The following is a 25,481-nucleotide window of genomic DNA, read 5'->3' as shown; positions in this document are numbered from 1 at the left end:
AGTAGACAGGGTGTCACGTAGGGAACGGTTCCTATGGAATGCTGACTGGGTGGGGGAACGTGGTTGAGGGGAAGATGTGTTGGTGGTGGCATCATGCTGGAGTTGGGGGAAATGGCAAAGGATGATCCTTTGAATGCGGAGGTTGGTTGAGTGAAAAGTGAGGAAAAGGGAGACTCTTATCATGGTTTTGGGAGGGAGGGGAAGGGGTGAGGGCAGAGGTGAGGGGGATGGGTCAAACACAGTTGAGGGTCTTGTCAACCACAGTGGGATGGATCCCTTGGTTAAGAAGAAAGGAAGACATGTCAGATGCGCCATTTTGGAAGGTAGCATCATCGGAACAGACGCGATGGAGGCAGAGGAACTGGGAGAATGGGATGGAGTCCTTACAGGAAGCAGGGTGTGAGGAGCTGTAGTCAAGGTAACTGTGGGAGCTGGTGGGCTTGTAATGAATATTGGTAGACAGTCTATCACCAAAAATGGAGACAGAAAGGAAGGGAAGTGTCAGAGATGGACCATGTGAGAGAGCGGTGGAAATTAGAAGTAAAATCGATAAATTTTTCCAAGCCCTGACGAGAGCGTGAAGTGGCACCAATACAGTCACCCATGTACCGAGAAAAGAGTTGTGGGAAGGGGCCTGAGTAGGACTGAAACAAGAGATGTTCCACATACCCCACAAAAAGACAGGCATAACTGGGGCCCATGCGTGTACCCATAGCCACCCCTTTTATTTGGAGGAAGTGAGACAAGTTAAAGGAGAAATTGTTCAGTGAGAGAACAAGTTCAGCCAGGTGGAGGAGAGTGGTGGTTGATGGGGATTGTTTGGGCCTCTGTTCAAGGAAGAAGTGGAGAGCCCTCATATGGTGGGAGATGGAAATCTAGAGGTATTGGACATCCAAGGTGAAGAGGTAGGAGTTAGGGCCAGGAAACTGGAAATTGTTCATATGATGTAGGGCATCAGAGGAATCGCGGGTGTAGGTGGGAAGAGACTGGACAAGGGGAGAGAGAATGGAGTCAAGATAGGAAGAAGTGAGTTCCGTGGGGCAGGAACAGGCTAGCATGATGAGTCTACCGGGTCGGTCCTGTTTGTGGATTTTGGGACGGAGGTAGAAACGGGCTGTCTGGGGTTGGGGGACTATGAGGTTGAAAACTGTGGCGGGAAGATCTCCAGAGGAGATGAGGTCAGTGACAACCCTGGACACAATGGCTTGATGTTCGGTGGTGGGGTCATGGTCCAGGGTGAGGTAGGAGGAAGTGTCTGCGAGTTGGCGCTCAGCCTCTGCAAAGTAGAGGTCAGTATGCCAGACAACAACAGCACCACCCTTGACGGCAAGTTGGTAACAAAATCAGGGTTGGACCTGAGAGAACGGAGTGCAGCAATTTCAGAAGCAAAATACTGCAGATGCTGGAAATCTGAAACAAAAACAAAAATACCTGGAAAAACTCAGCAGGTCTGACAGCATCTGCGGAGAGGAACACAGTTGACGTTTTGAGTACGTATGACTCTTCATCAGAACTAAGGAAATAGAGAAATGAGGTGAAATATAAGCTGGTAAAGGGGGTGGGACAGGTAGAGCTAGATAGGAGGCCAGTGATAGGTGGAGGCCAAGAAGAGATTGCCAAAGATGTCATAAACAAAAGGACAAAGGGGTGTTGACGGTGGTGATATTATCTGAGGAATGTGCTAATGGAGACATTAAGGGTAGCAAGCAGGACAAGCAGATGGACATGTGGGGGTGGGGTGGGGAGGAAGGGATTGAAATGGGTTAAAAGGTGGAGATAAAACAATAGATCGAAATAAATTTAAAAATAGGTGGGAAAAGAAAAATATATTTTGTTAAAAATTATAAATTATTGGAAAAAGGGGTAGGGGATGGAGGAGAGAGTTCATGATCTGAAATTGTTGAACTCAATATTAAGTCCGGAAGGCTATAAAGTGCCTAGTTGGAAGATGAGGTGCTGTTCCTCCAGTTTGCGTTGAGCTTCACTGGAACATTGCAGCAGGCCAAGGACGGACATGTGGGCATGAGAGCAGGGTGGTGTGTTGAAATGGCAAGCGACAGGAAGGTCTGGGTCATGCTTGCGGACAGACCGAAGGTGTTCCACAAAGCTGTCACCCAGTCTGTGTTTGGTCTCTCCAATGTAGAGGAGACGTATTGGGAGCAGCAAATGCTGTAGACTAAATTAAGGGAAGTGCAAGTGAAATGCTGCTTCACTTGAAAGGAGTGTTTTCAGAAGGAGACAGGTTGGAGTGGGTGAGAGGAGCAGAGAAATTAAGACGGCCGATGTCACACCGACAGTTTTCAATGAAAAGATCAAGAGCAGGTAAGAGGCCAGAGGGAGCGGCCCAGGTAGAGAGGGAATACTGGAGGCGGGCGAAAGGATCCGTTGAACGGGTGGAGGACTCCTGCCCAAAGAAGTGAGCACGAAGACAAAGGTGACAGAAGAAGAAGTTCAACATCATGCCCAGCCCGAAATTCATTGAGGTGCGGGCGTAAGGGGATGAAACTGAGTCCTTTGCTGAATACAGAACATTCAGCATCAGAGAGGGGAAGGTCAGGGGGTATGGTGAATACACGGTAAGGGCTGGGATTAGAAGAAGGGATGGGGTCAGAGGGACAGGAAGGGGTGGAGGGTCCCAGATGGGTGTTGGTATCTATAAGTTTTTGGAGCTTGTGTTCCTTAACACCTGAAAGGAAGAAAAGAAGTTTCTTGTTAAGGTGTCAAATGAGAGGAAGAATAAAATGAAACTGGGGACAAGGACAGCTTTGAGATAGGGTGAGTCTGCTGGAGAGAGAGGTCGCTGAATCATAGGTGAAATATGGCCACTATCAGCACCTTTTTTAGTCTTTACCACTCCCTTTGTTCTGTGTCCATGACATCTTAGTCAATCTCTCCTTGGCTCCCACCTTTCTCTGACTATCTTGCTCCACCCCCTCGTAAACAGTATAAAATCCATCACATTTCTACTTCTCTTCATTATGAAGAAGAGTCATATGAACTCGAGACGATAACTCTGTTTCGCTCTCCACAGATGCTGGCAGACCTGCCAAGATTTCCAGCATTTTTTGTTTTTATTTTGGGTCAAATGGCTTCCTTCGTTGTTGTAAACTTCTCTGAATGTTTAATCTTTTTAATTGGAGCAAGCGGTCAACTCGAACATAACCATTCACCATCTTATAAACCATGCTCGGATAACCCCTAAGTCTACACTCTTCTAAAGTGTAAAGTCCCAGCTCTGTTAGGTTCTCTTAATGACTATAATGTGTTATTCATCAAATACAGGAATTCTGGCTGCTTTCCCCACACACTGCTCTCACCTCAGGATCTTGGGGCCCCATTGTAGTACACCCTGGCTGAAAAGCAAATGCTTTACAATGGTTTGCATTCATGGGTTATTAACTTGACAAATAGCTTATCACCTTATGAGAGGAATCTGAAGACCATAAGCAACTTGGATTTGTAGAGCTGCTTTGTGGAAGAGAAAGTCCCAAATTGCTTGACAAACAGAGAGGGACTGAACCGGGGCCTTTGTGCTTAAGTTAACGGATGTGTTTTCAGGAGACTATTTCAGTAAGGAGGGAAAGGACATGAAGAAAAGTAGGGCCAAAGTGGCTGAAAGCTTCACCATTGATTTTGGAATGAATGTTGGGCGGAATATAGAGGAAGCCAGATTCAGAAGGTTGGATTTTTTTTATTCATTCATGGAATGTGAGCGTCGCTGGCTGGGCCGGCATTTATTGCCTATCCCTAATTGCCCTTGAGAAGGTGGTAGTGAGCTATCTTCTTGAACTATTGTAGTCTCTGTGGTGTTGGTACACCCACAGTTCTGCTAGGGAGGGAGTTCCAGGATTTTGACCCAGCAACAGGGTAGGAATGGTGTTATTCTATGTTACGAAGGTTACGAAGGTATTTCCAAGCCAGGATGGTGAGTGACTTGGAGGGGAACTTCCAGGTGGTGGTGTTCCCATGTGTCTGCTGCCCTTGTCCTTCTAGATGGTAGTGGTCATGGGTTTGGAAGGTGCTGCCTAAGGAGGCTTGGTGAGTTCCTGCAGTGCATCTTGTAGATGGTACACACTGCTGCCACGATGCATTGTTGGTGGAGGGAGTGAATGTTTGTGGATGGGTTGCCAATCAAACGGGCTGCTTTGCCCTGGATGCTGTCAAGCTTCTTGAGTGCTGCTGTAGCTGCACTCATCCAGGCAAGTGGAGAGTATTCCATCACACTCCTGACTTGTGCTTTGTAGATGATGGACAGGCTTTGGGGGGTCAGGAGGTGAGTTACTCACCACAGGATTTCGAGTCTCTGACCTGCTTTTGTAGCCACAGTATTTATATGGCTAGTCCAGCTCAGTTTATGGTCAATGGTAACCCCCAGGATGTTGATAGTGGGGGATTCAGCGATGGTAATGCCATTGAATGTCAAGGAGTGATGGATAGATTCTCTCTTGTTGGAGATGGTCATTGCCTGGCACTTGTGTGATGCGAACTTTATTGTCCAGGTCTTGCTGCATTTGGACATGGACTGCTTCAGTATCTGAGGAGTCGCGAATGCTGCTGAACATTGTACAATCATCAGTGATTGGATACAAAAAACATTCCAGTAATAGTTGCAAATCAGTGGATGAATGGGAGAGAGGAACTTGGTGAAATTGAAATCACTAGGGGAACAGTACTGAGCAAATTGATGGAGCTGCAGGCTGGAAAGTCTCCGGGTCCCGATGAACTACATCCTAGGGTCTTAAAAGAGGTGGCTAATGAGGTAGTTGATGCGCTTGTGTTAATTTTCCAAAATTTGCTAGATTCTGGAAAGGTTCCATTAAATTGGAAAGTAACAAATATAACCCCTATATTCAAGAAGGGAGGGAGGCAGAAAACAGGAAACTATAGGCCAGTTAGCTTGATGTCTGTTGTGGGGAAGCTACTAGAATCGAACATTATGGAGCTTATAGCTGGGCACTTAGACCTCAAGGCAATTGGGAAGAGACATCATGGTTTTGTGAAAGGAAAATCATGTTTAACCAATGTATTGGAGTTTTTTGAAGGAGTAACATGCGCAGTGGGTAAAGGGGAGCCTGTAGACGTACTATACTTGGATTTCCAGAAGGCATTTAATAAGGTGCCACATCAAAAATTATTATGGAAAATAAAAGCACATGGTGTAGTGGGTTACATATTAGCATGGACAGAAGATTGGCTGGCTGGCAGAAAGCAGAGAATATGCATAAATGAGTCTTTTTGTAATGGGCATGATGTGATGAGTGGCATCCCACAGGGGTCTGTACTGGGGCCTCAACTTTTTACCATTTACATCAATGACTTAGATGAGGGGAGTTAAGACATGGTGGCTTAATTTGCAGATGACACAAAGATAGGTAGGAAAGTATGTTGTGAATAGGACATGAGAAGGTTGCCGATGGATATAGATAGGTTTAAGTGAGTGGGCAAAGATCTGGCAAATGGAGTTTAATGTGGGAAAATGTGAAGTTGTTCACTTTGGCAGGAAGAACAAAAAAGCAGAGTACTACTTAAATGGAGAATGGCTGCATAATACTGAGGTTCAGAGGGATCTAGGTGTTCTAGTACATGAGTCACAAAAAGTTAGAATGCAGGTGCAGGAAGTAATTAAGAAAGTTAATGGAATGCTATCCTTTATTACAGGAGGGATTGAATATAAAAGCAAGGATGTTATGCTTCTGTTATACAAGGCATTGGTTAGACTGCACCTCGCATACTGTATTTGATCTCCTTATTTAAGAAAGGATGGAGGCGGGTCAAAGGTGGTTTACTGGATTGATACCTGGAATGAGTGGGTTGTCTTACAGGAAAGGTTGGACAGACTGGGCTTGTTTCCACTGGAGTTTATAAGAGTGAAGGGTGATTTGATTGGAGTATACAAGATCCTGAAAGGCCTTGACAAGGTGGACGTGGAAAGGATGTTTCCTCTTGTGGGTGAGTCCAGAACTAGGGGTCACTGTTTTAAAATTAGGGGTCTCCCTCTTAGGACAGAGATGAGGAGAAATTTTTTGTGAGACTTTGGAGTTCTCTGCCTCAGAAGGTGGTGGAGGCGGGGTCAATGAATATTTTTAAGGCAGAGGGAGATAGATTCTTGTTAGGCAAGGGAATCAAAGGTTATCGGGGTTAGATGGGAACGTGGAAATCGAAACGCAAGAAGATCAGCCATGATCTTATTGAATCACGGAGGAGGCACGAGGGGCCGAATGGCCTACTCCTGTTCCTATTTCTTATGTCCTTATGAACATCCCCACTTCTGACCTTATGGTGCAAGGAAGGCCATTGATGAAGCAGCTGAAGATGGTTGGTTCTAGGACACTACCCTAAGGAACTCCTGCAGTGATGTCCTGGAACTGAGATGATTGACCTGTAACAACCACAACCATCTTCCTTTGTGCTAGGTATGACTCCAACCAGTGGAGAGTTTTCCCCCTGATTCCCAATGATTTTGGAATGAATGTTGGGCAGGATACAGAGGAGGCCAGATTCAGAAGGTTGGATTTTTAAAAAATTTATTCATGGGACGTGGGCGTCACTGGCTAGGTCAGCATTTATTGCCCATCCCTACATGCCCTTGAGGCGGTGGCGGTGAGCTATCTTCTTGAACCACTGCAGTCCCTGTGGTGTTGGCAGACCCAGAGTGCTGTTAGTGAGAGAGTTCCAGGAATTTGACCCAGCGACAGTGAAGGAATGGCGATATGTTTCCAAGTCAGGATGGTGAGTGGCTTGACTCCAGTTTTGCTAGGGCTCCTTGATGCCACACTCGGTCAAATGCTGCCTTGATGTCAAGGGCAGTCACTCTCACCTCACCTTTTGAGTTCAGCCATTTCGTCCAAGTTTGAACCAAGGCTATAATGAGGTCAGAAGCTGAGTGACCCTGGTGGAACCCAAACTGAGTGTCAGTGAGCAAGTTATTGCTAAGCAAGTGTGACATGATGGCACTGTTGATGACTCCTTCCATCACTTTACTGATGATTGAAAGTAGACTGATGGAGTGGTAATTAATTGGCCACGTTGGATTTGTCCTGCTTTTTGTGTACAGGACATACCTGGGCAATTTTCCACATTGCCGGGTAGATGCCAGTGTTGTAGCTGTACTGGAACAGCTTGGCTAGGGAAGCAGCAAGTTCTGGAGCACAAATCTTCAGTACTATTGCTGGAATGTTTTCAGGGCCCGTACCCTTTGCAGTACCCAGTGCCTTCAGCCATTTCTTGATATCATGTGGAGTGAATGGAATTGGCTGAAGGCTGGCATATCTGATGCTGGGGACCTCCTGAGGAGGTTGAGATGGAACATCCGCTCGACACTTCTGGCTGGAGATTGTTGCAAATGCTTCAGCCTTATCATTTGCGCTGATGTGCTGGACTCCCCCACCATTGAGGATGGGGATATGTGGAGCCTCCTCCTGCAGTTAGTTGTTTAATTGTCCACCACCATTCACGACTGGATGTGGCAGGACTGCAGATCCGTTGGTTGTGGAATCGCTTAGCTCTGTCTGTTGCGTGCTGCTTATGCTTGGCACTTAAGTAGTCCTGTGTTGTAGCTGCACAAGGTTTACGCCTTATTTTTAGGTATGCCTGGTACTGCTCCTGGCATGCCCTCCTCTGCTCTTGATTGAACCAGTGTTGATCCCCTGGCTTGGTGATAATGGTAGAGTTGAGGATATGCTGGGCCATGAGGTTGCAGATTGTGATGGAATACAATTCTGCTGCTGCTGATGGCCCACAGTGCCTCATGGATGCCCAGTCTTGAGTTGCTAGATCTGTTCGAAATCTGTCCTACTTAGCATGGTGGTGGTAGTGCCACACAACACAATGGTGGGTATCCTCAATGTGAAGGCCAAACTTCATCTCCATAAGGACTGTGGTGGTCACTCCTACTAATTGTGTCATGGGCAGGTGCATCTGCAGCAGGCAGGTTGGTGAGGATGAGGTCAAGTATGTTTTTCATTCATGTTGTTCCCTCGCCACCTGCCACAGACCCAATTTGGCAGCTATGCCCTTTAGGACTCGGCCAGCTCGGTCAGTAGTGGCGCTGCTGAGCCACTCTTGGTGATGGACATTGAAGTCCCCCACCCAGAGTACATTCTGCGCCCTTGCCACCCTCAGTGCTTCCTCCAAGTGGCGTTCAACATGGAGGAGTACTGATTCTTCAGCTGAGGGGAGCGGGGGGAGCAGTACATGGTAATTAGCAGGAGATTTCCTTGCCCATATTTGACCTGATGCCATGAGACCTCATGGACTCGATGCTGTGGACTCCCTGGGCAATTCCCTCCTGACTATGCCACTGTGCAGCCACCTCTGATGGATCTGTCCTTTCAGTGAGACAAGACATACCCAGGGGTGGTAATGGTGGTGACTGGGACATTTTCTGTGAGGTATGATTCCATGAGTATGACTATATCAGGCTGAGGTTGACTAGTCTGTAGACAGCTGTCTCAATTTTGGCACAAGCCCCCAGATGTTAGTAAGGATGACTTTGCAGGGCTGGGTTTGCCATTGTCGTTTCTGGTGCTTAGCTCGATGCCAGGTGGTCTGTCCAGTTTCATTCCTTTTAGACTTTGTGGTGGTTTGTTACAACCTAGTGGCCTGCCAGGCCATTTCAGAGATAAGTTAAGAGTCAATCACATTGCGGATGGCACAAGAGGGGACGTTACGATGGAGAAGATTATCCCAAACCTTTTATAAATCACTGGTTAAGCCTCAGCTAAAGTATTGTATTCAATTCTAGGCCATTTAAGAAGATTGTCATTAGGAAATGTACTAGAATGGTTCCAGGGACTTGTTATGTGGAGAGACTGGAGAAGCTAGGATTGTTCTTGGAGCAGAGAAGGTTAAGGAGACAGTTAATCAAGGTGTTCAAAATCATGAAGATCCGTTGTAGGTACAATGGGCCGAATGGCTCCTGTGCTGTATCGTTGTGGGTTCTATAAATCACCTTGTAATCTTTTCCTGTTGTAACAAAAGCAGCCGTTGCCTTCAATAAAGGAGCAGTGGGCTAGCAAAATGCATAGGGGATGGCTATGTGATGTGTATCATTAATGAATCGCCAAGTTGTATGACTGGTGTGTCCCTTTTCTATGGTTATTTTACCCTTCTTGGCTATTCCGAAGCATACTCTACACTAACACAGAGGACAGAGGTTTGCATCAGTTAGGTGTTTTGCTTTTCAATGACAGTGGAGAAGCCAGGCCTCTGATATGGCAGTACCTCCATTAAGCCACACTAAGTCCCACAAATGTTTTCTTTTTCAGCATGACATAGATACTGTGGGCCTGACCGAGATTGGCAATTCAATGAACAGTAGTAAGGTAAGTTCATCCCTTTTTATGTTTTTAGGCTGGTGAGGAGTTTTTCTGTAGGTGTTTCTGTTAGAACATCTGTAATTTGGATGATATAGAATCATACAACAGCTCTTTCCCCCTATCCCTACAATTTGTTTCTCCTTCAAGTATTTATTCAATTCCATTTTGAAGGGCACTATTCAATCTGCATCCACTATCCTATCAGGCAGTGCATTCCAAACATAACACTCAAGCTTAATAAATCACTAAGGTTCAGTGTTTTTGTAAGATGCAAAACAGGCTGGCTGACTTCAATTCTGCATTGAACTAAAAGACAACTAATCAAAATCGTTTAAACACGTAAGCACATATTGTTGCTCTCATGAAATTTCCCATTGTACAAAAAAAGATCTGATCCCACCCCTGAAAAAATATTTATCAAAGTCCTTTCAGCAAGCGTACTGGCTCTTCCACTCCAGGAGCTTGAACTCAAATATTTAGAATGATGCTCCAGTGCAATACTGAGGAGGTGCAGCATTGTTGGAAGTGTCATGTTTCAAATGAAATGCCTGTCCTCTTAAGTGAATATAAAAGAACCCAGAATGTTATTTGAAGAAGAGCAGGGGAGTTCTCACCTGCTTCCCAGGAATTTTTTATTCCTCAATGAACCTCACTAAAATAACAGATTTCTGATCTTGAGTATTGTGAAAAAAGACACATGCTGTTGAAGTTTTTCGTCTTGCACTCATCAGGATAATTCGCAAGAATACCCAATTGTAAAGGGAAGAACAATTTACACTCCCTTTGGCTGTTCACAACAGGGAAAGTACTGACTGGAGCCAATCAGCCCATGTTTGCAAAATTCAAAACAGTGTCCAACATTAGATGTAATTAGATGTCAATTGGACAACACTTGATGAACAATCCTGATTATACTAAGAATTACACTGACAACCAATCTAAGATTATCAGTGGGGCTCGCAGTGTAGCTAACTTATGTGTGCTGGAAGCTACATATGTTCACACAGAGGGCCCTGTCCTGTGTAGACAGAAGAAACATGTACACACATTGTGCCTTTTTCAACTAAACAAAACAGGCAATGGCCATTCCCTGGCTCATTCCCCAGGGCAATGCCTTGACCAATCAGAGTCAACTTGCCTGGTTTGAATTTAAATGAAGGTTGGCAGTTAACTGTCAGTTATCAGTTAACTGGTGCATCCTCCATAGCAACACCTGTACCAATCAGAGTCCACTTGCCAATCAATCAGCACTCTCTCTTCTCATGCAGTATAAATTGTTATTCACTTTACAATTTGGTATTCTTGCAAATTGTCCTGATGAGTGCTTTGATAACATGTCTTTTTTCAGCAATACTCAAGTTCTGTACTACCAAAAGATTATCTGATCATTATCACGGTGCTGTTTGTGGGACATTGCAGTGTACAAGTTGGCTGCCATGTTTCCTACATTACAACAGTGACGACTTCTATTTAAAAAGTACCCTGATCCTGTTGGGCTAAAAGTGGATGACCTCAAACCGTGTCTATATTGAAATCCATTTGCCACAGTTTTGCCCATTGACTTAATCTATTAATATCTATTACTATCAGTTAATGATTTATTAATATCTGTTTGTAATTTTATGCTTCCATCTACAATGCTTGCAGTGCTGCCTCCCTTTGTGTTGTCGGCAAGCTTGGATATGTGGCTTTCTATCCCACCATCTAAATTGCGAATAAATGCAGTGTATATTTGAGGCACAAGTTCTAATCCCTGTGGGGAAACCACTAGTCACCTCCTGCTACATACAGCACCTGGCCATTATCTCTGCTCTCTGTTTCTCACTGTTTAGCCAATTTGCTAACCAGGTTAATAATTTGCCTTCAGTTTCACAAGCTTTGACTTTAGCTAAAAGTCTCTTATGAGGGACTATCAAAAGCCTTCTGGAAGTCCCTATAAATAACACCCGTAGATATTTCCCTATCCACTACTTTAGGCACCTCATCGAAAATTTCAGTCAGATTCATCAGACATCATCTATTCTTTATAGATCCATGCTGGCTCTCTTTGATCAACTGAAAAATTTCAGTTTTCGAGATGTTCAGTCATTCTTTCCTTAATTATGGATTCTGCTAATTTCCCAATTGATGTTAGACTAACTGGTCTATAACTCCCTAGTTTCCCCCTCAAGCCTTTCTCAAATAGTTGAAAATTTCCAACCTGACGATTGTAACCTCTCAGTCCTGGTATCATCAGTTTACATTGGGCTACATCGTAAGCCAGTTTCAATTCTTTGTATTCTCCCACAGGTCTCCATAAATGGCACAAGTAGAATAGATGATATAGAATCAGGTGAGTTTCTTCTACGCTCCTTACTGCAGAAGTGTGATTCTGCACTACAGTACAGCGGATACCAGCTGGTTTTGTACAGCTGTGCGGCTTTTGAGTGAAAATGGGTTTGGGTAGTGTAACGATTCCTGTGAGAGACATAACTTTGAAAAAAAAAATGAATTTCCTCGCGACCAACAAAAATATCCAAATGACAAGATGTCATGTTTTAAGACTTTTACTGTAACAAACAAACTAAAATCAACATCAATCTAACGTTACATAACAGGCAACTAATACATTGAACTAAAGAAAAAGTGCTTTCGTATTAACTATCTAACACATTTGAAATACACCTTACAACCCCTTTTATTGCGCACAGCACTTCTGGCAGATGTGTAGCATTACAGGAACTCCCCGGCAGGCTTACTTGTTCCTGCCGCATTGGGTCAAAACTTCCATTGGCCTTCAAAAATTGTTCCAATGAACCTGAGTATTCCAGATCCAATTTTCACCAGCAAGGCCCATTTCGGCGTTTCCTTGTTCCTTAACCGATGGAGATTTCTGTCCCCTTCCTTTCAAACAGAAAACCAACTCTCGCAAGCATCCTGCTTGTTTGTCAATACAGAACAGTCCTCCTCAGCTCTCCGCAGCAGCAGTTGTTTTGCTTCTCCACATAGCAGCATCAGTTTTGTCACTCTCTCTGCCTCAAAAAGCAGATGTCCCAGATGTGAAAACTGTCACTTGATTTTTCAATAGGTTTCTGAGTTTCTCCCCCTTGGCAACCAGATGATGTAGGCACATCTCTGAGCTGGGGTGCTGCTGGAAATCCCAATTTTGCCTTGAGCTAAAGAAAACATTTTAAAACATAACCATTTTGTAATGTTTAATGTGTGTAACACTAGTCTCAGTTCACTCCCATCTGGGAACAGGCCCACAGCAGAAAAATGTTGCACAGTTTAACACAGTAAACACTGAATTGTCCATCTCAGTCAGAGGAAGAAAGGTTGGAGCGTGAAATTGAACCTTCACTGGCTAGGCAGTGGATAAGTCTCATGAGGTTGTATCTTCTATACCCAAGGGACGTCTATGCAACCTGTCCTCATAATTTTGCCCATTTCATCGTGGTATCATTCTGGTGTATCTAGGCAGCAGGATAAGCAGTTACTTAAATCTGAGGTTTCAGCAGTCACTTGGGAGTAGGGGAAGTGACAATGAATCTTGAGTTCAGTGTTACGTACAATCTGTATAACAGTTATAGTAAATCCTATCTTGGCACACACCTCAACTTTGTCCACATTTTAATTTTATATTTCCACGTGTATAATAGAAACTAACTGTAAATCGACATAAACGTGTCAAGCCATCATTACTCCCTCCTGTCAGTGGTGCCATTGGGAGATGTGTAATTAGCAGCATGACAAGTTTTACATGGGTGGCCTCCATTTAATAATATGGAGATAGGGATTTATGATGGAAATACAAAAACAGGGACAGAATGTCTGACTTTAAAATGGGAAGTGCGTTACCCCGATCTAGTTGGTCCACCCCACTTCTGAAAACTATGTTTGAATTTGACTCGAGCCCTACCCTGGAGACATAACCTGCACTGTCGGAGGTGCCATCTTTCAGATGTTAAACTGATATCCCACCTGTCCCCTCGGGCCGACTCAAAAGACCATGGCATTATTTAAAGAAGGGCAAGTGTCTGGCCAAAATTTATCTCTCCCTCTAAAACAGATGATCTAATATTGGAGGGAGGCAGTGGTTTATTGATAATGTAACTGGACTAGTAATCCAGAGGCCCAGACTAATATTCTGGAGAGATGGGTTCAAATTTTTTTTTAATTCATTCATGGGATGTGGGCTTCGCTGGCTGGGCCAGCATTTATTGCTCATCCCTAATTGCCCTTGAGAAGTTGGTGGCGAGCTGCCTTCTTGAACCGCTGCAGTCCATGTGGTGTAGGTACATCCACAGTGCTGTTAGGGCTGAGTTTGTCGTTGACGTTTCTGGTACAGGGTGGCCTGTCCAGTTTCATTCATTTTAGCGGTTTGATACAACTGAGTGGCTTGTTAGGCCATTTCTGAGGGCATTTAAGAGTCAACCACATTACTGTAGACACCGGAAACGACAACGGCAAACCCTGCCCTGTTGACCCTGCAAAGTCCTACTTGGGGGCTTGTCAAGCAACATCCTGACATAACACCCTGACATAGTTATATTCACCAAATCATACCTTGCAGACAATGCCCCAGATACCACCATCACCATCTCTGTCCTGGCAGCATGGTGGTTTACAGCCGGAAAGGACAGACAGACAGACGACCCACTGTCCAACAGGAGTAGGCCACTTGGCCCCTCGCGCCTGCTCCACCATTCAATAAGATCATGGCTGACCTGTTTGTAACCTCAACTTCACATTCCCACCCACCCCCCTGATAATCTTTCACCCCTTTCTTATCAAGAATCTATCTAGCTCTGCCTTAAAAATATTCATTGACCCTGCTTCCACTGCCTTTTGAGGAAGACAATTCCAAAGACTCACGACCTTCTGAGAGGAAAAATTTCTCCTCATCTCGGTCTTAAATGGGCGACCCCTTATTTTTAAACAGTGACCCCTAGTTCTAGATTCTCCCACAAGAGGAAACATCCTTTCCACATCCACCTTGTCAAGATTCCTCAGGATCTTATATGTTTCAATCAAGTTGCCTCTTACTCTTCTAAACTCCAGCACACACAAGCCTAGCCTGACCAACCTTTCCTCATAAGACAATCCACCCATTCCAGGTATTAGTCTAGTATACCTTCTCTGAACTACTTCCAATGCACTTACATCTTTCCTTAAATAACAAGACCAATACTGTGCACAGTACTCCAGGTAGTGCCCTGGGAGTCCTTAACATTGACTCCCAACATTGAAGTCTCATGGTATCAGATCCAACATGGACAAGGAGCCCTCCTGCTGATTACCATCTACCACTCCCCCTCAGCTGATGAATCAGTACTCCTTCAAGTTGAACACCAAGGGCGCATAATGTACTCTAGGTGGGGGACTTCAATTCCATCAAAAGAGTGGCTCGGTAACACCACTACAGACCAAATTGGCCAGGTACTAAATTACATTGCTGCTAGACTGGGTCTGCTGCAGATGATGAGGGAACCAACAACAGGGAAAAACCTACTTAACTTCATCCTCACCAATCTACCTATTGCAGATGCATCTGTCTATGACAGTATTGGTAGGAGTGACTACAGCACAATCCTTGTGGAGAAGGAGTCCCACCATCACATTGAGGATACCGTCCATCATGTTGTGTGGCACTACCACCGTGCTAGATGGGATAGATTTCAAACAGATTTCTAGCAACTCAAACTGGGCATCCATGAGGCACTGTGGGCCATCAGTGGCAGCAGAATTGTACTTGACCGCAATCTGTAACCTCATGGCCCGGCAAAACCCCCACCCTACCATTACCATCAAGCCAAGGGATCAATCCTGGTTCAATGAAGAGTGCAGGAGGGCATGCCAGGAGCAGCTCCAGGCAAACCTAAAAATGAGGTGTCAACCTGGTGAAGCTACAACACAGGACTACTTGCATGCCAAACAGCATAAGCAGCAAGTGATAGACAGGGCTAATCGATCCCACAATCAACAAATCAGATCCAAGCCCTGCAGTCCTGCCACATCCAGCTATGAATAGTGTTGGACAATTAAACAACTCACTGGAGGAGGAGGCTCCACAAATATCACCTTCCTCAGTGATGGGGGTGCCCAGCACATCAGTGCAAAAGGTAAAGTTGAAGCATTTGCAACTGTCTTCAGCCAGAAGTGCCGAGTGGATGATCTATCTCTACCTCCTCCTGAGGTTCCCAGCATCGCAGATGCCAGCCTTCAGCCAATATGATTCACTCCACATGATATCAAGAAACGGATGAAGGCGCTGAATATTGCAAAGGCTATGGACCCTGACAACATTCTGGCAATAGTACTGAGGGCTTGTGCTCCAGAACTTGCCGCGCCCCTAGCCGAGCTGTTCCAGTACAGCTACAACACTGGCATCTACCCGGTAATGTAGAAAATTGCCCAGGCTTGCCCTGTATATAAAAAGCAGGACAAATCCAACATGGCCGATTACCGCCCCATCATTCTGACTTGGAACTATATCACCATTCCTTGACTGTCTCTGGGTCAAAATCCTGGAACTCCCTGTGGGTGTTCCTACACCACATGGACAGCAGTTGTTCAAGAAGGCGGCTCACCACCACCTTCTCGAGGGCAATTAGGGCTGGGCAGTAAATGCTGATCTAGCCAGCGATGCCCTTGTGGGACCTTGCAGAGTGCAATGTGCCTGCAACCTTTCCCAACATTACAACAGTAACTACATTTCAGAAGCACTCCATTGGCTAGAAACTATTTTGGAATATCCTCAATGCGTTATATAAATGCAAGTTCTTTCTTTTCGTATAACTATATTTATTCTGCATTCATTCAGTTTGATATCACTTTTTTCCTCAAACTCTTACAAAACGTAAAAATACTTCTCATTTATGCTTTTATCCTGATTCTTAATCATTTATATTCAATTTATCATTTTTATTTGGCTATAACATTACAGTTTTCCCATTATATTCTATGACCTATAATTTTTCCCATTATATCCTGTATATCAATGTATTCTCAACTTCCCCCTATGAGCAATTCTATGGGAGATTGACTAGTATGTTATTAGAAATCTTGTGTAGGGTTCAAACTACTGTCCACAAACCTTATTTCATGTTGGCACACTTTTTGGTTGTACATGGATTTCATTGAAGATGGCCACAGCTGCAACTACAACTGCTTACGCGCAATAATATGAGCCGCCTCGGGGACATGCCCTCTGTGCCATTTGGCACGGTGCGGAGGGGTTTTCTGTACGGACTGCTGCTGCACACCTTCCATTTTCTCGCCCTGGTCCGCCGCCCGGACACGCCCTGGCGTGCCTTGTTGCCGTCCGGCGGTGGAGGCCCCCGATGGGAGGCCCTCTACGGAGGAGTTCTTCCTCTTTCTATCGGGGACCTGGGTTGGAGGGTGTTGCATGCAGCAGTCCCCTACAATAGGAGAATGTTCAGGTTCACGGACTCCCAGGACACTTGCCCTTTTTGCGGTCTTGTGGAGTCCGTGGACCATGCATATATAGGGTGTCTTAGGCTGCACTCCCTTTTTAGTTATTTAAAAAACCTTTTGTTGTTGTTTTGTTTGCACTTCAGTCCCACGCTCCTGATCTACGGACACCCGGTGCGGAAGGGGGTCGGGAAGGAGGAGGACCTCCTCGTGAACCTGCTCCTGGGCCTGGCCAAGTTGGCCATCAACAGGTCCAGGCAGCGGGCGATCGACGGGGGAGTCCCGCCCGATTGTTTGTCCCTCTTCCGCGGCTACGTTCATGGCCGGATGTCCCTGGAAAGGGAGCACGCGGTGTCTGCCGGCACCATCGAGGCCTTCCGTGCACGGTGGGCACCGCGGGGACTGGGGTGTTTTGTTGACCCCTTTAATCACATCTTAGTTTGATGTTTGTAAGGTTCCTTTAAACTTTGTCCTTGATTTTACAGCTGACCTGACTTAGGGGCTGTGCTTAATTTCTCCCTTGTTATTGTTAATTTAGTTTATTGTTTTGACTCTATAAGAGTTACAACTGCTTACGGCCAGTATTTTGTTATGTCAACATGTCCCATTCAGTTTTGCTATGTCAACTGTCATGTTGTAGTTACAGACTCTGACCACTAGATGGCTCTGTGGAGTGAATATCAGGCATCTTTGTCCTTACCTTTTATATTTTAAAAATAACCTTATTTTTATCAACTGACAACGCCACAGGAAATTTACTAGTTACATTTGTGATGTCCCTTTGTGTCATTGTCATGTTATTGTTTCCACATTGCAGATTCACCTTTGGACCTTCCACATATCCCTGTTCCAGCCACTATTCCTGCACCTGCCAGTGAAGTTTCAGTCCCCATCACCTCAGTTTCTGTTAGTATCCAGCAATCACAGACAGATACTGCTCTGCTGAAACCCCCTCTTGGTGATGGGGTCTCTCTCTCAGTGCCTGAAACTGCAGAGGAGTTTCCAGATGAGGAGATTATTGGAGAAGAACTAGACACATTATTGGATTCTATAGGAGAGACAAATGACTTTCCAATGGTAAGGGGCATATAAAAATGATTTTTCCAGTGGCTGGCCTTATCTCCTAAATATTCGAGGGGCACAATAATCATCTTTGGTGCCCCAGGGTTACATCGGGGAAATAAGCCACCCCTGATACTTGACACTTGCTGGGCAGTGTGTAAGTGGAAACGCCAAGAAAGGACAAGGTTAGGCTCTGCTTTGTTGGCCACCCGTACATGGTCCAAAAGCCAGCATCTCGTGCCATTATTCTCACATGATGGCCGGTTAGGATTTCATAGCGATCCTGTAATTGCAGCATAGATTCCCTGGGTTCAGAAAGTGAAGGGAGACAATTAATTGGAGGTGGGGGGGGGGTATAATCAATGCAAATTTGAAAGATTTAGGTACCAGTTAGTGACCGCAGTGTTCTAAGTAAATGTAGTTCCATGTATTACCCACTAACTAAATGTGGCTAATTGCATTTCAAATTAATAACAAGAAAAATTAATAGTAGACCAACATTGTGCATATAATATCAGTATTCATTTACACACTGTATGGGAGGAAACGTCATTCTTTTGTGCAATTGTTGGTAAAATCTAAAGCAGATTTTTTGATTGTAAATGTGCTTTACCTCCTTCGTTGCTTAATAATAGTAGATAATTATTGAGTAAATAGTCAAAATCCATCTGACTGGGTGTAGCTAAAGTCTCTGGCATCCCTCTCAGGCCTGAAGTTAAAAACAGAATGTTAGAAGTATGCAGGATGTCCAAGAGAAGAAACTAAATTTAATATTTCAGGTGGGATTCTTCATGAGGGCTGTCACTGTTAGGTGGCGAAAGCCACTTTTGTAGGATTGGTGTAAACTAAAGGGTTGTGTTTTTACCTGTGAGCAGGTATTGTTAGTCTCGTCACCTGGAATAAATGGCAGCAAACTTTAGAGAGGGAGAAATTAAGATACAGCAGAGAGATCTCTATAAAGGCATCATAGCATCATACCCGAAAGCTCAACAGTGCCCATGCAACTAGTGACTGGAAACAGAAGAAAGTCAAACTTTATTTTTTTAATTCAAGTGATTTTAAAAGTTGTTTGAAGGTTTTCTTGGTGAGAGCAGTAACATTGAAGAAGACAAATTTATGGTTACACCATGTAAAATTTTGCTCTGCAAAGAGCAATTCTTACCTTAGAAGAGTTCCTTGGAAGAACTGATAGCCCCCAGTGTTTCGGGCAGTATACTCTGCCCATCGTCTGGAGGAAAGTGTGTTTGTACCCCACCATTATTAACCTCGAGGTTAGGTTTGTGATAGAGCCTTAAAAGCTCAAAGGAAAGACTTGCATTTATATGATTAATAGTTGATTTTAGGACTTGCGATATAAAGAATGGTGTCAGCTTGTGATCAGTGTTTGGACCATTGCTCTTGTCCTAAGTAATTGACACTGGGGAATGGAGGTACAACAACAAAATTTGACTTCAGGGAGGCATGGCAACAGCCGATTGCATTTGTATGGCGCCCTTTAATACTGGAACGATGATTCTCAGAAGCGAAGATATTAAGCGGGAGCGGGGTGACCAGAAGCTTGGTCAAAGAAGTAGGTTTGAAGACGTCAAGAGATAGGGATGGAGGGGTTTATGAAGAACATTCCAGAGCATTGGACTGGGTAGCTGGAGGTACAGCTGCCAAAGTTGCCACAGAGCAATGGGGGACATGGTCAGAGGAATGTAGAGCTTGGGGGGGTGGGGGGCACTGGGGGGATTGAAAGACAAGAATTAGAATAGTAGATATGGGGTTAGAGGTGAGTGCACATCAGGCTGGACTCGAGCAGAGTAGAGAGGGCAGGGGGAGCTGGGATCAGGGTTCCCGTGGGTCACAGAAAACCTGGAAAAGTAATTGAATTTGTAAATGACTTTTAAGACCCAAAGTCATTGAAAAGTCATGGAATTTTATAAAGACAGGGATGAGATTTTTCTTACTTCGGGTGGAATTCCAACCTTTTCCAATACTTTTCTGACATCGACTTCCCCCTCTCTGTAATTATAAAAACAAAAAGCTAAAAGCTACTGCGGATGCTGGAAATCCAAAACAAAAACAGAATTACCTGGAAAAACTCAGCAGGTCTGGCAGCATCGGCGGAGAAGAAATCAGTTAACGTTTCGAGCCTTCATGGCCCTTCGGCAGAACTGAAGCATAGTTAGAAGAAGGGAGAAATATAAATTGGTTTAAGGTGGGTGGGGGGGGGAGGGGAGAGACATTGAGGGTGTGGTGATTGTGGAGATGAGCAGATAATCAAAAGATGTCACAGACAAAAGGGTCAAAGAGGTGTTTTGTCTGAGAAAAGTGCTAATTAAGAATGGAAGACAGGATATTCAAAGTACAGCTCTAGTGGGGGTGGGGTGGAAAGGCTAACAAGGTTTTAGTTTTAGATTTAAAAATAATGGAAATAGGTGGGGAAAGAAGAATCTATATAAATTATTGAAAAAAAAGCGGGGGGGCGGGAGGGGGAGGGGGAGTTTAAGATCTAAAGTTGTTGAATTCAATATTCAGCCCGGAAGGCTGTAAAGTGCCTAGTCGGAAGATGAGGTGCTGTTCCTCCAGTTTGCGTTGGGCTTCACTGGAACAATGCAGCAAGCTAAGGACAGACATGTGGGCAAGAGAACAGGGTGGAGTGTTAAAATGGCAAGCAACAGGGAGGTTTGGGTCTTTCTTGCGGACAGACCGCAGGTGTTCCGCAAAACGGTCGCCCAGTTTGCGTTTGGTCTCTCCAATGTAGAGGAGACCGCATTGGGAGCAACGAATGCAGTAGACTAAGTTAGGGGAAATGCAAGTGAAATGCTGCTTCACTTGAAAGGAGTGTTTGGGCCCTTGGACGGTGAGGAGAGAGGAAGTGAAGGGGCAGGTGTTGCATCTTCTGCGTGGGCATGGGGAGGTGCCATAAGTGGGGGTTGAGGAGTAGGGGGTGATGGAGGAGTGGACCAGGGTGTCCCTCTCTGTAATTGTTTGCTTCGGATGTCCGGAATTCAGTACAGGTAGATAGACTGGTGATCCCATAAGTACTTTTCGTGAACACAAAAATTCTACAAAAAAAGATAGTCTTGTGAGAAATTGAGGTTCTTGGATAACTGGTGCACAATGCAACGTTCCAATGCTTATGTAAAGCTGCAAATACCAGAGTTCGTAATGTATTTGAAAGAAAGAAATGTCATGGAATATTTCAATTTGGTTATGGAAAAGTCATGGAATTTTATTTTAGTAAAGGTGCAGGAACCCAATCGGATGTATATCTGGAGGAGTTTGCAGAGGTTGGGTGGGGTTTGTAAACTGGGACAAGGACTATGAACTTGAGGGTGAGGATCCGGTGGAGATAGGTGAGGAGGGGGTGGGATTTGTTCGAATAAGCTATTGGCTGTGGCTTCACAGAAAACGAATTCCTTTGAAATGCAGTGACTTGTTATCAAGGGTAAAACTCTCCCGCAGATTGTGGTTAACTTTAGCTTTTAGCGCCAGGCAAGAAACAGCTTGTCTGTTTCACACCTGGCCTGACTTTATTTCCCACTGAGTTAGCGACAGTTAAAATCTTGTGCTGTATATGACAGGTGCCTTCTGCTTTATTTCCAGACGTCGGCAGGAACAGTTCCGACAAACCTGCCCAACGACGTGTCAAGGCTGCTTGCCGTCTTTCCCACTGGTGCCCCGGTCCTCCCATCTGCTGTGAAGGGTAACGTTGGCACAAAGGTTTCACTGCCATCAGCCTATCCCATGCTTCCTGTCCAGAAGATGGACACCCTGGACAGCATCGGTCCGAACACAATTGTAAATAGTTTAGATTCCTTGGACCTGCTCCCTGGAACGGAATCTCAACCTGGTAAGGGATAACTGATGAAGGATTCATTCTTAACCCATTTGCATCTGCACAATCGACTTGCCTGCGTGTTTTGGGGAAGAAAAGCTTCTACCTATCAAGTGACTTTTGAAATATACTGTCTACAGTTTTGAGCATCCCACCTGAGAAAGGGTGTATTGACTGTAGATGGAATGTAGCGCAGATTCACCAGAATATTATCAGGGCTCTAAGAGTTAAATTATGAGGAGAAATTGCATAGACTAGGCTGGTATTCCCTAGAATATAGAAGGCGAAGGGATTTGAGTGAAGTTTTTAGAATTTTGAAAGTTGTTAGCGTAGGGATAGAGAGAGAGAAAAATTTCACTGGTGGTGGGGAAGTCTAGCAGACAGCCTTATCTGAGCCAGGCCATTCAGGAGGGAAGTTAAGATACACTTCTCCACACGTATGGAACTCGCATTAGATGCTGATTCAATTAATTGTTTTAAATCAAAGATCAACAGATTTTTGCTAGACAACTCTAAAGAGCCAAGGCATATGGATGGAGTTGAATCCAAATGAGCCATGATCTAATTGATCATAACGTCATGAGAAATAGGAGCGAAAGTGGGCCATTGGGCCTTTTGAACCTGCTCTTCTATTCCACGTGATCATGGTTTATCTGATTGTGGCATTAACTCCATTTTCTTGCTTCTCTCCCATAACCCTTGGCTCCTTTGCTAATCAAAAATCTGTCTAATTCAGCCTTGAATATTCAATGACCCAGCGTCCACTGCTCTCTGTGGAAGAGAATTTCACAGACTAACAACCCTCAGAGAAGAAATTTTTCCTCATATCCAATTTAAATAGGAGCCCCCTTATTTTGAAACTGTGCGCCCTTCTTCTAGATTCTCCCATGAGGGGAAACATCCTCTCAGCATCTACCCTGTCAAGCCCCTGCAGAATATTATATGTTTCAATGAGATCACTGCTCATTCTTCTAAACTCCAATGAGTATAGGCCCAACCCGCTCAACCTTTCCTCATAAAATAATCCCTTCATCCCATAATCCCTTCATCCCATAATCCCTTCATCCCAGGTATCAACCCAGTGAACCTTCTCTGAACTGTTTCCAATGCATGTATATCCTTCCTTAAGTAAGGAGTCCAAAACTGTGCACAGTACTCCAGGTGCAGTCTCACCAATGTCATTTGAGTGGCAAAGCAGACTCAACAGGCTGACCAGCTCCTGTTCCTGTCCTAAGTTTCTAACTAGAATTACCAGGCTGCATATTCAAGCTGTTTTTCAGTCTTCATTTCTGTCTGGGGTGAGAATAAGCTGGGAACCTCAAGCTAGGTTTTAGTCAGTGTTCTAACTTTTGGAATTGCATTGAGCAGCCTGTATGTGGTGAGTGCTGTGGTTTCAGCCATGCTGTGGTTGCTTCTTTCATTGGCAAGGTCGAGATCACAAAATCAGCAGGTGAGGAATTCAGGCCCAAAGCTGACCCGCCAACACTCAGCCGGTACAGCTTGACAAACATCCATGATGTGGGAGAAGCCAGACACACAGCTACTCAGCCGTAACTTCGGTGGGCAATCAATGTCTTCAGCACTGCTTCCACGCAGAACCGTCAGACTATCGGGAAGGACTGAACAGGCTGCGGCCCTTGTGTCCAGTAAAGAGGGGCGACCTGATGGAGTGGTCTTTACCCAGGGATTGGTGAGAATGTGAACGTCACTCCCACAATGAGTAGTTGAGATGAATATCATCCATGCATTTAATGCAGAGTTAGATAAAACACATGAGGATGAAAGGAATAAAAGGATAGGCACATAGAGGGTTGGGAGGGGACTTGTATGGGACGTGACTGGGATGGATCTGTTAGCTGAGTATCCTGTTCATGCTGTAATATATATGTAATTGTTTTTGGCTGGAGGAAAAGGGAATGAGTCTCTATCACTTAGTTTTAAAAAGGCACCATTAATAACAAAGAGTAATAAAGATGATTTTTATTATGCTTCTCTAGCTTCGAGACCTATGACACCAAACAGCAATCAAAGCACATCAAGCAGTTTTACATTGGTAAGTCTAAAGCCTTCGCCTACACGCTTCTTATTGCAATTAGATTAAGATTTGGCACTTTGATCCTGTAGACCTCATACTCTTTATCGAATTATTCTCCGCATGCTTTGCATGTCATTCTGCACCAGTCACCTCCTCTCCTGTTCCTGAAGCGCTGTGACCTTGGCTCAAGTGTTCATGTGCCGTGCCTGGTCTTTGATGGAGAGGGCCAGTATTTACAGCCGTGCTGTACCACATCTCATCCATTCAGTCTGCTTTCCAGCAAAAGGCTGTAGTATGTGGAATAGCAATCCAGAGTCCTGAATTAATAATTCTGAAACATGAGTTACATTGAATTATAATGAAGAATCATTGACCTGAAACTTTAATTCTCCACAGATGCTGCCAGATATACTGAGTACTTCCAGCATTTTCTGTTTTTATTTCAGTTTTCCAAAATCTGCTGTACTTTGCTTTTGCACTGTATATTTTTTTTGGGATGTCTGATTGACCTGACGCAGAATGAACAAAAATGAGATGTTGTCAAATCATTTAGAGTGACCATGTCTGATTGACCACTGGGAAAGAAATCTTTAAATTAGTTGTAAGTTTATCAATATTTATGAAGCAACTGTGTGCAGAATCAGGGCATCCCAACAGGATATAAAGGCCTCCTAAGAACATAAAAGTAGGAGCAGGAGAAAACCGTACAGCCTGTCGAGCCTGATTGGCTATTCAGTATCATCATGGCTAATCTTGGGCTTCACCTCCATTTTCTCACCTGCTCCCCATGGCTGAGATTTTCTGGCCCCATTGCGGGTGGGACCCGCCGTGGGTGAGGCGGCTCCCCAGCCAGAAGTCCATTGACTTGCAGCGGGACCAAAAATCTGTCTACCCCACTCTTTAATATATTCAACGACCGAGCGCCCACAACCATCAGGGGTAGAAAATTCCTAAGATTCACAACCCTTTCAGTGAAGGAATTTCTCCTCATCTCAGTCCAAAATTATCGGTCTCTTATCTTGAAACTGTGCCTCCTTGTTCCAGATTCCCCAGCCAGGGGAAACAACGTCTCGGTATCTACCCTGTCAAGCCCCTTCATAACCTTGAACATTTCAATGCGATTATAATATTCATGGTTTTGTTGTGCTAACACAGAATATTTACACAGTCTGTTGAGGTAAGGAAAATACTAACTTTATTAAGAAACATCTTCCTGTGGCTCCACCTGGCCATGAGGGCTACAAGAGAAAGCAAGATTATGATACATAACACCACTTCCTATGATGATCTATACTATGTCTCATTAGCATATCACACAGTTAGAATTAACTCCTTATACTACAGAGATCACCTCTCCTTCTTCTAAACTCCAGAGAATATACACTCAAATTACTCAGCCTCTCATCGTATGACAACCCTCTATCCAAGGGGCCACTCTAGTGAACCTTTGCTGTACTGCCGCCAATGCAGTATGGAGATATGGAGACCAAAGCTGCGCACGGTATTCTAGGTGTGATCTCACCAAAGCCCTGTACAATTGTAGCAAGACTTCTTTATACTTGTGCTCCAATCCCCTTGTAATAAAGGCCAACATGCTATTTGTTTTCCCAATTGCCTGCTGTACTTGCATTCTAAATTTCTGTGTTCCTCATACGAGTACACCCAAGTCTCTGAACGTCAACATTTACCAAGTTTCAGGCCTTTTTAAAAAAATATTCTTGTTATGGACAAGAGAGAGGGGCAAAACTGAACTCCTTTATTTCTCTCACCGTCTGTCTGTAAGCAGAAGTGTTCTTTGTTTTAAAAATAGGCTGTCACACTTATTCCA

The 25,481-nt window shown here is 44.5% G+C and overlaps 1 protein-coding gene across 1 annotated transcript in view; it reads left to right on the top strand.

Moving 5' to 3' along the window:
* LOC144669552 (zinc finger CCCH domain-containing protein 7B-like) overlaps nt 1-25,481 on the top strand; it is an 86,340-nt gene that overhangs the window by 22,013 nt on the left and 38,846 nt on the right. The window contains exons 7-11 of the mRNA XM_078532034.1: nt 9,267-9,323; nt 11,607-11,649; nt 17,548-17,807; nt 21,387-21,633; nt 23,616-23,671. Of these exons, the coding sequence (XP_078388160.1) occupies nt 9,267-9,323; nt 11,607-11,649; nt 17,548-17,807; nt 21,387-21,633; nt 23,616-23,671 (663 nt within the window). The remainder of the gene's footprint in view (nt 1-9,266; nt 9,324-11,606; nt 11,650-17,547; nt 17,808-21,386; nt 21,634-23,615; nt 23,672-25,481) is intronic.

This window comes from Cetorhinus maximus, chromosome 29 (assembly GCF_964194155.1).
Source record: "Cetorhinus maximus chromosome 29, sCetMax3.hap1.1, whole genome shotgun sequence".
Taxonomy (NCBI): Eukaryota; Metazoa; Chordata; class Chondrichthyes; order Lamniformes; family Cetorhinidae; genus Cetorhinus; species Cetorhinus maximus.
Note: the sequence above shows the minus strand (reverse complement) of the source record. Positions and strands in the feature narration are given on the sequence as shown.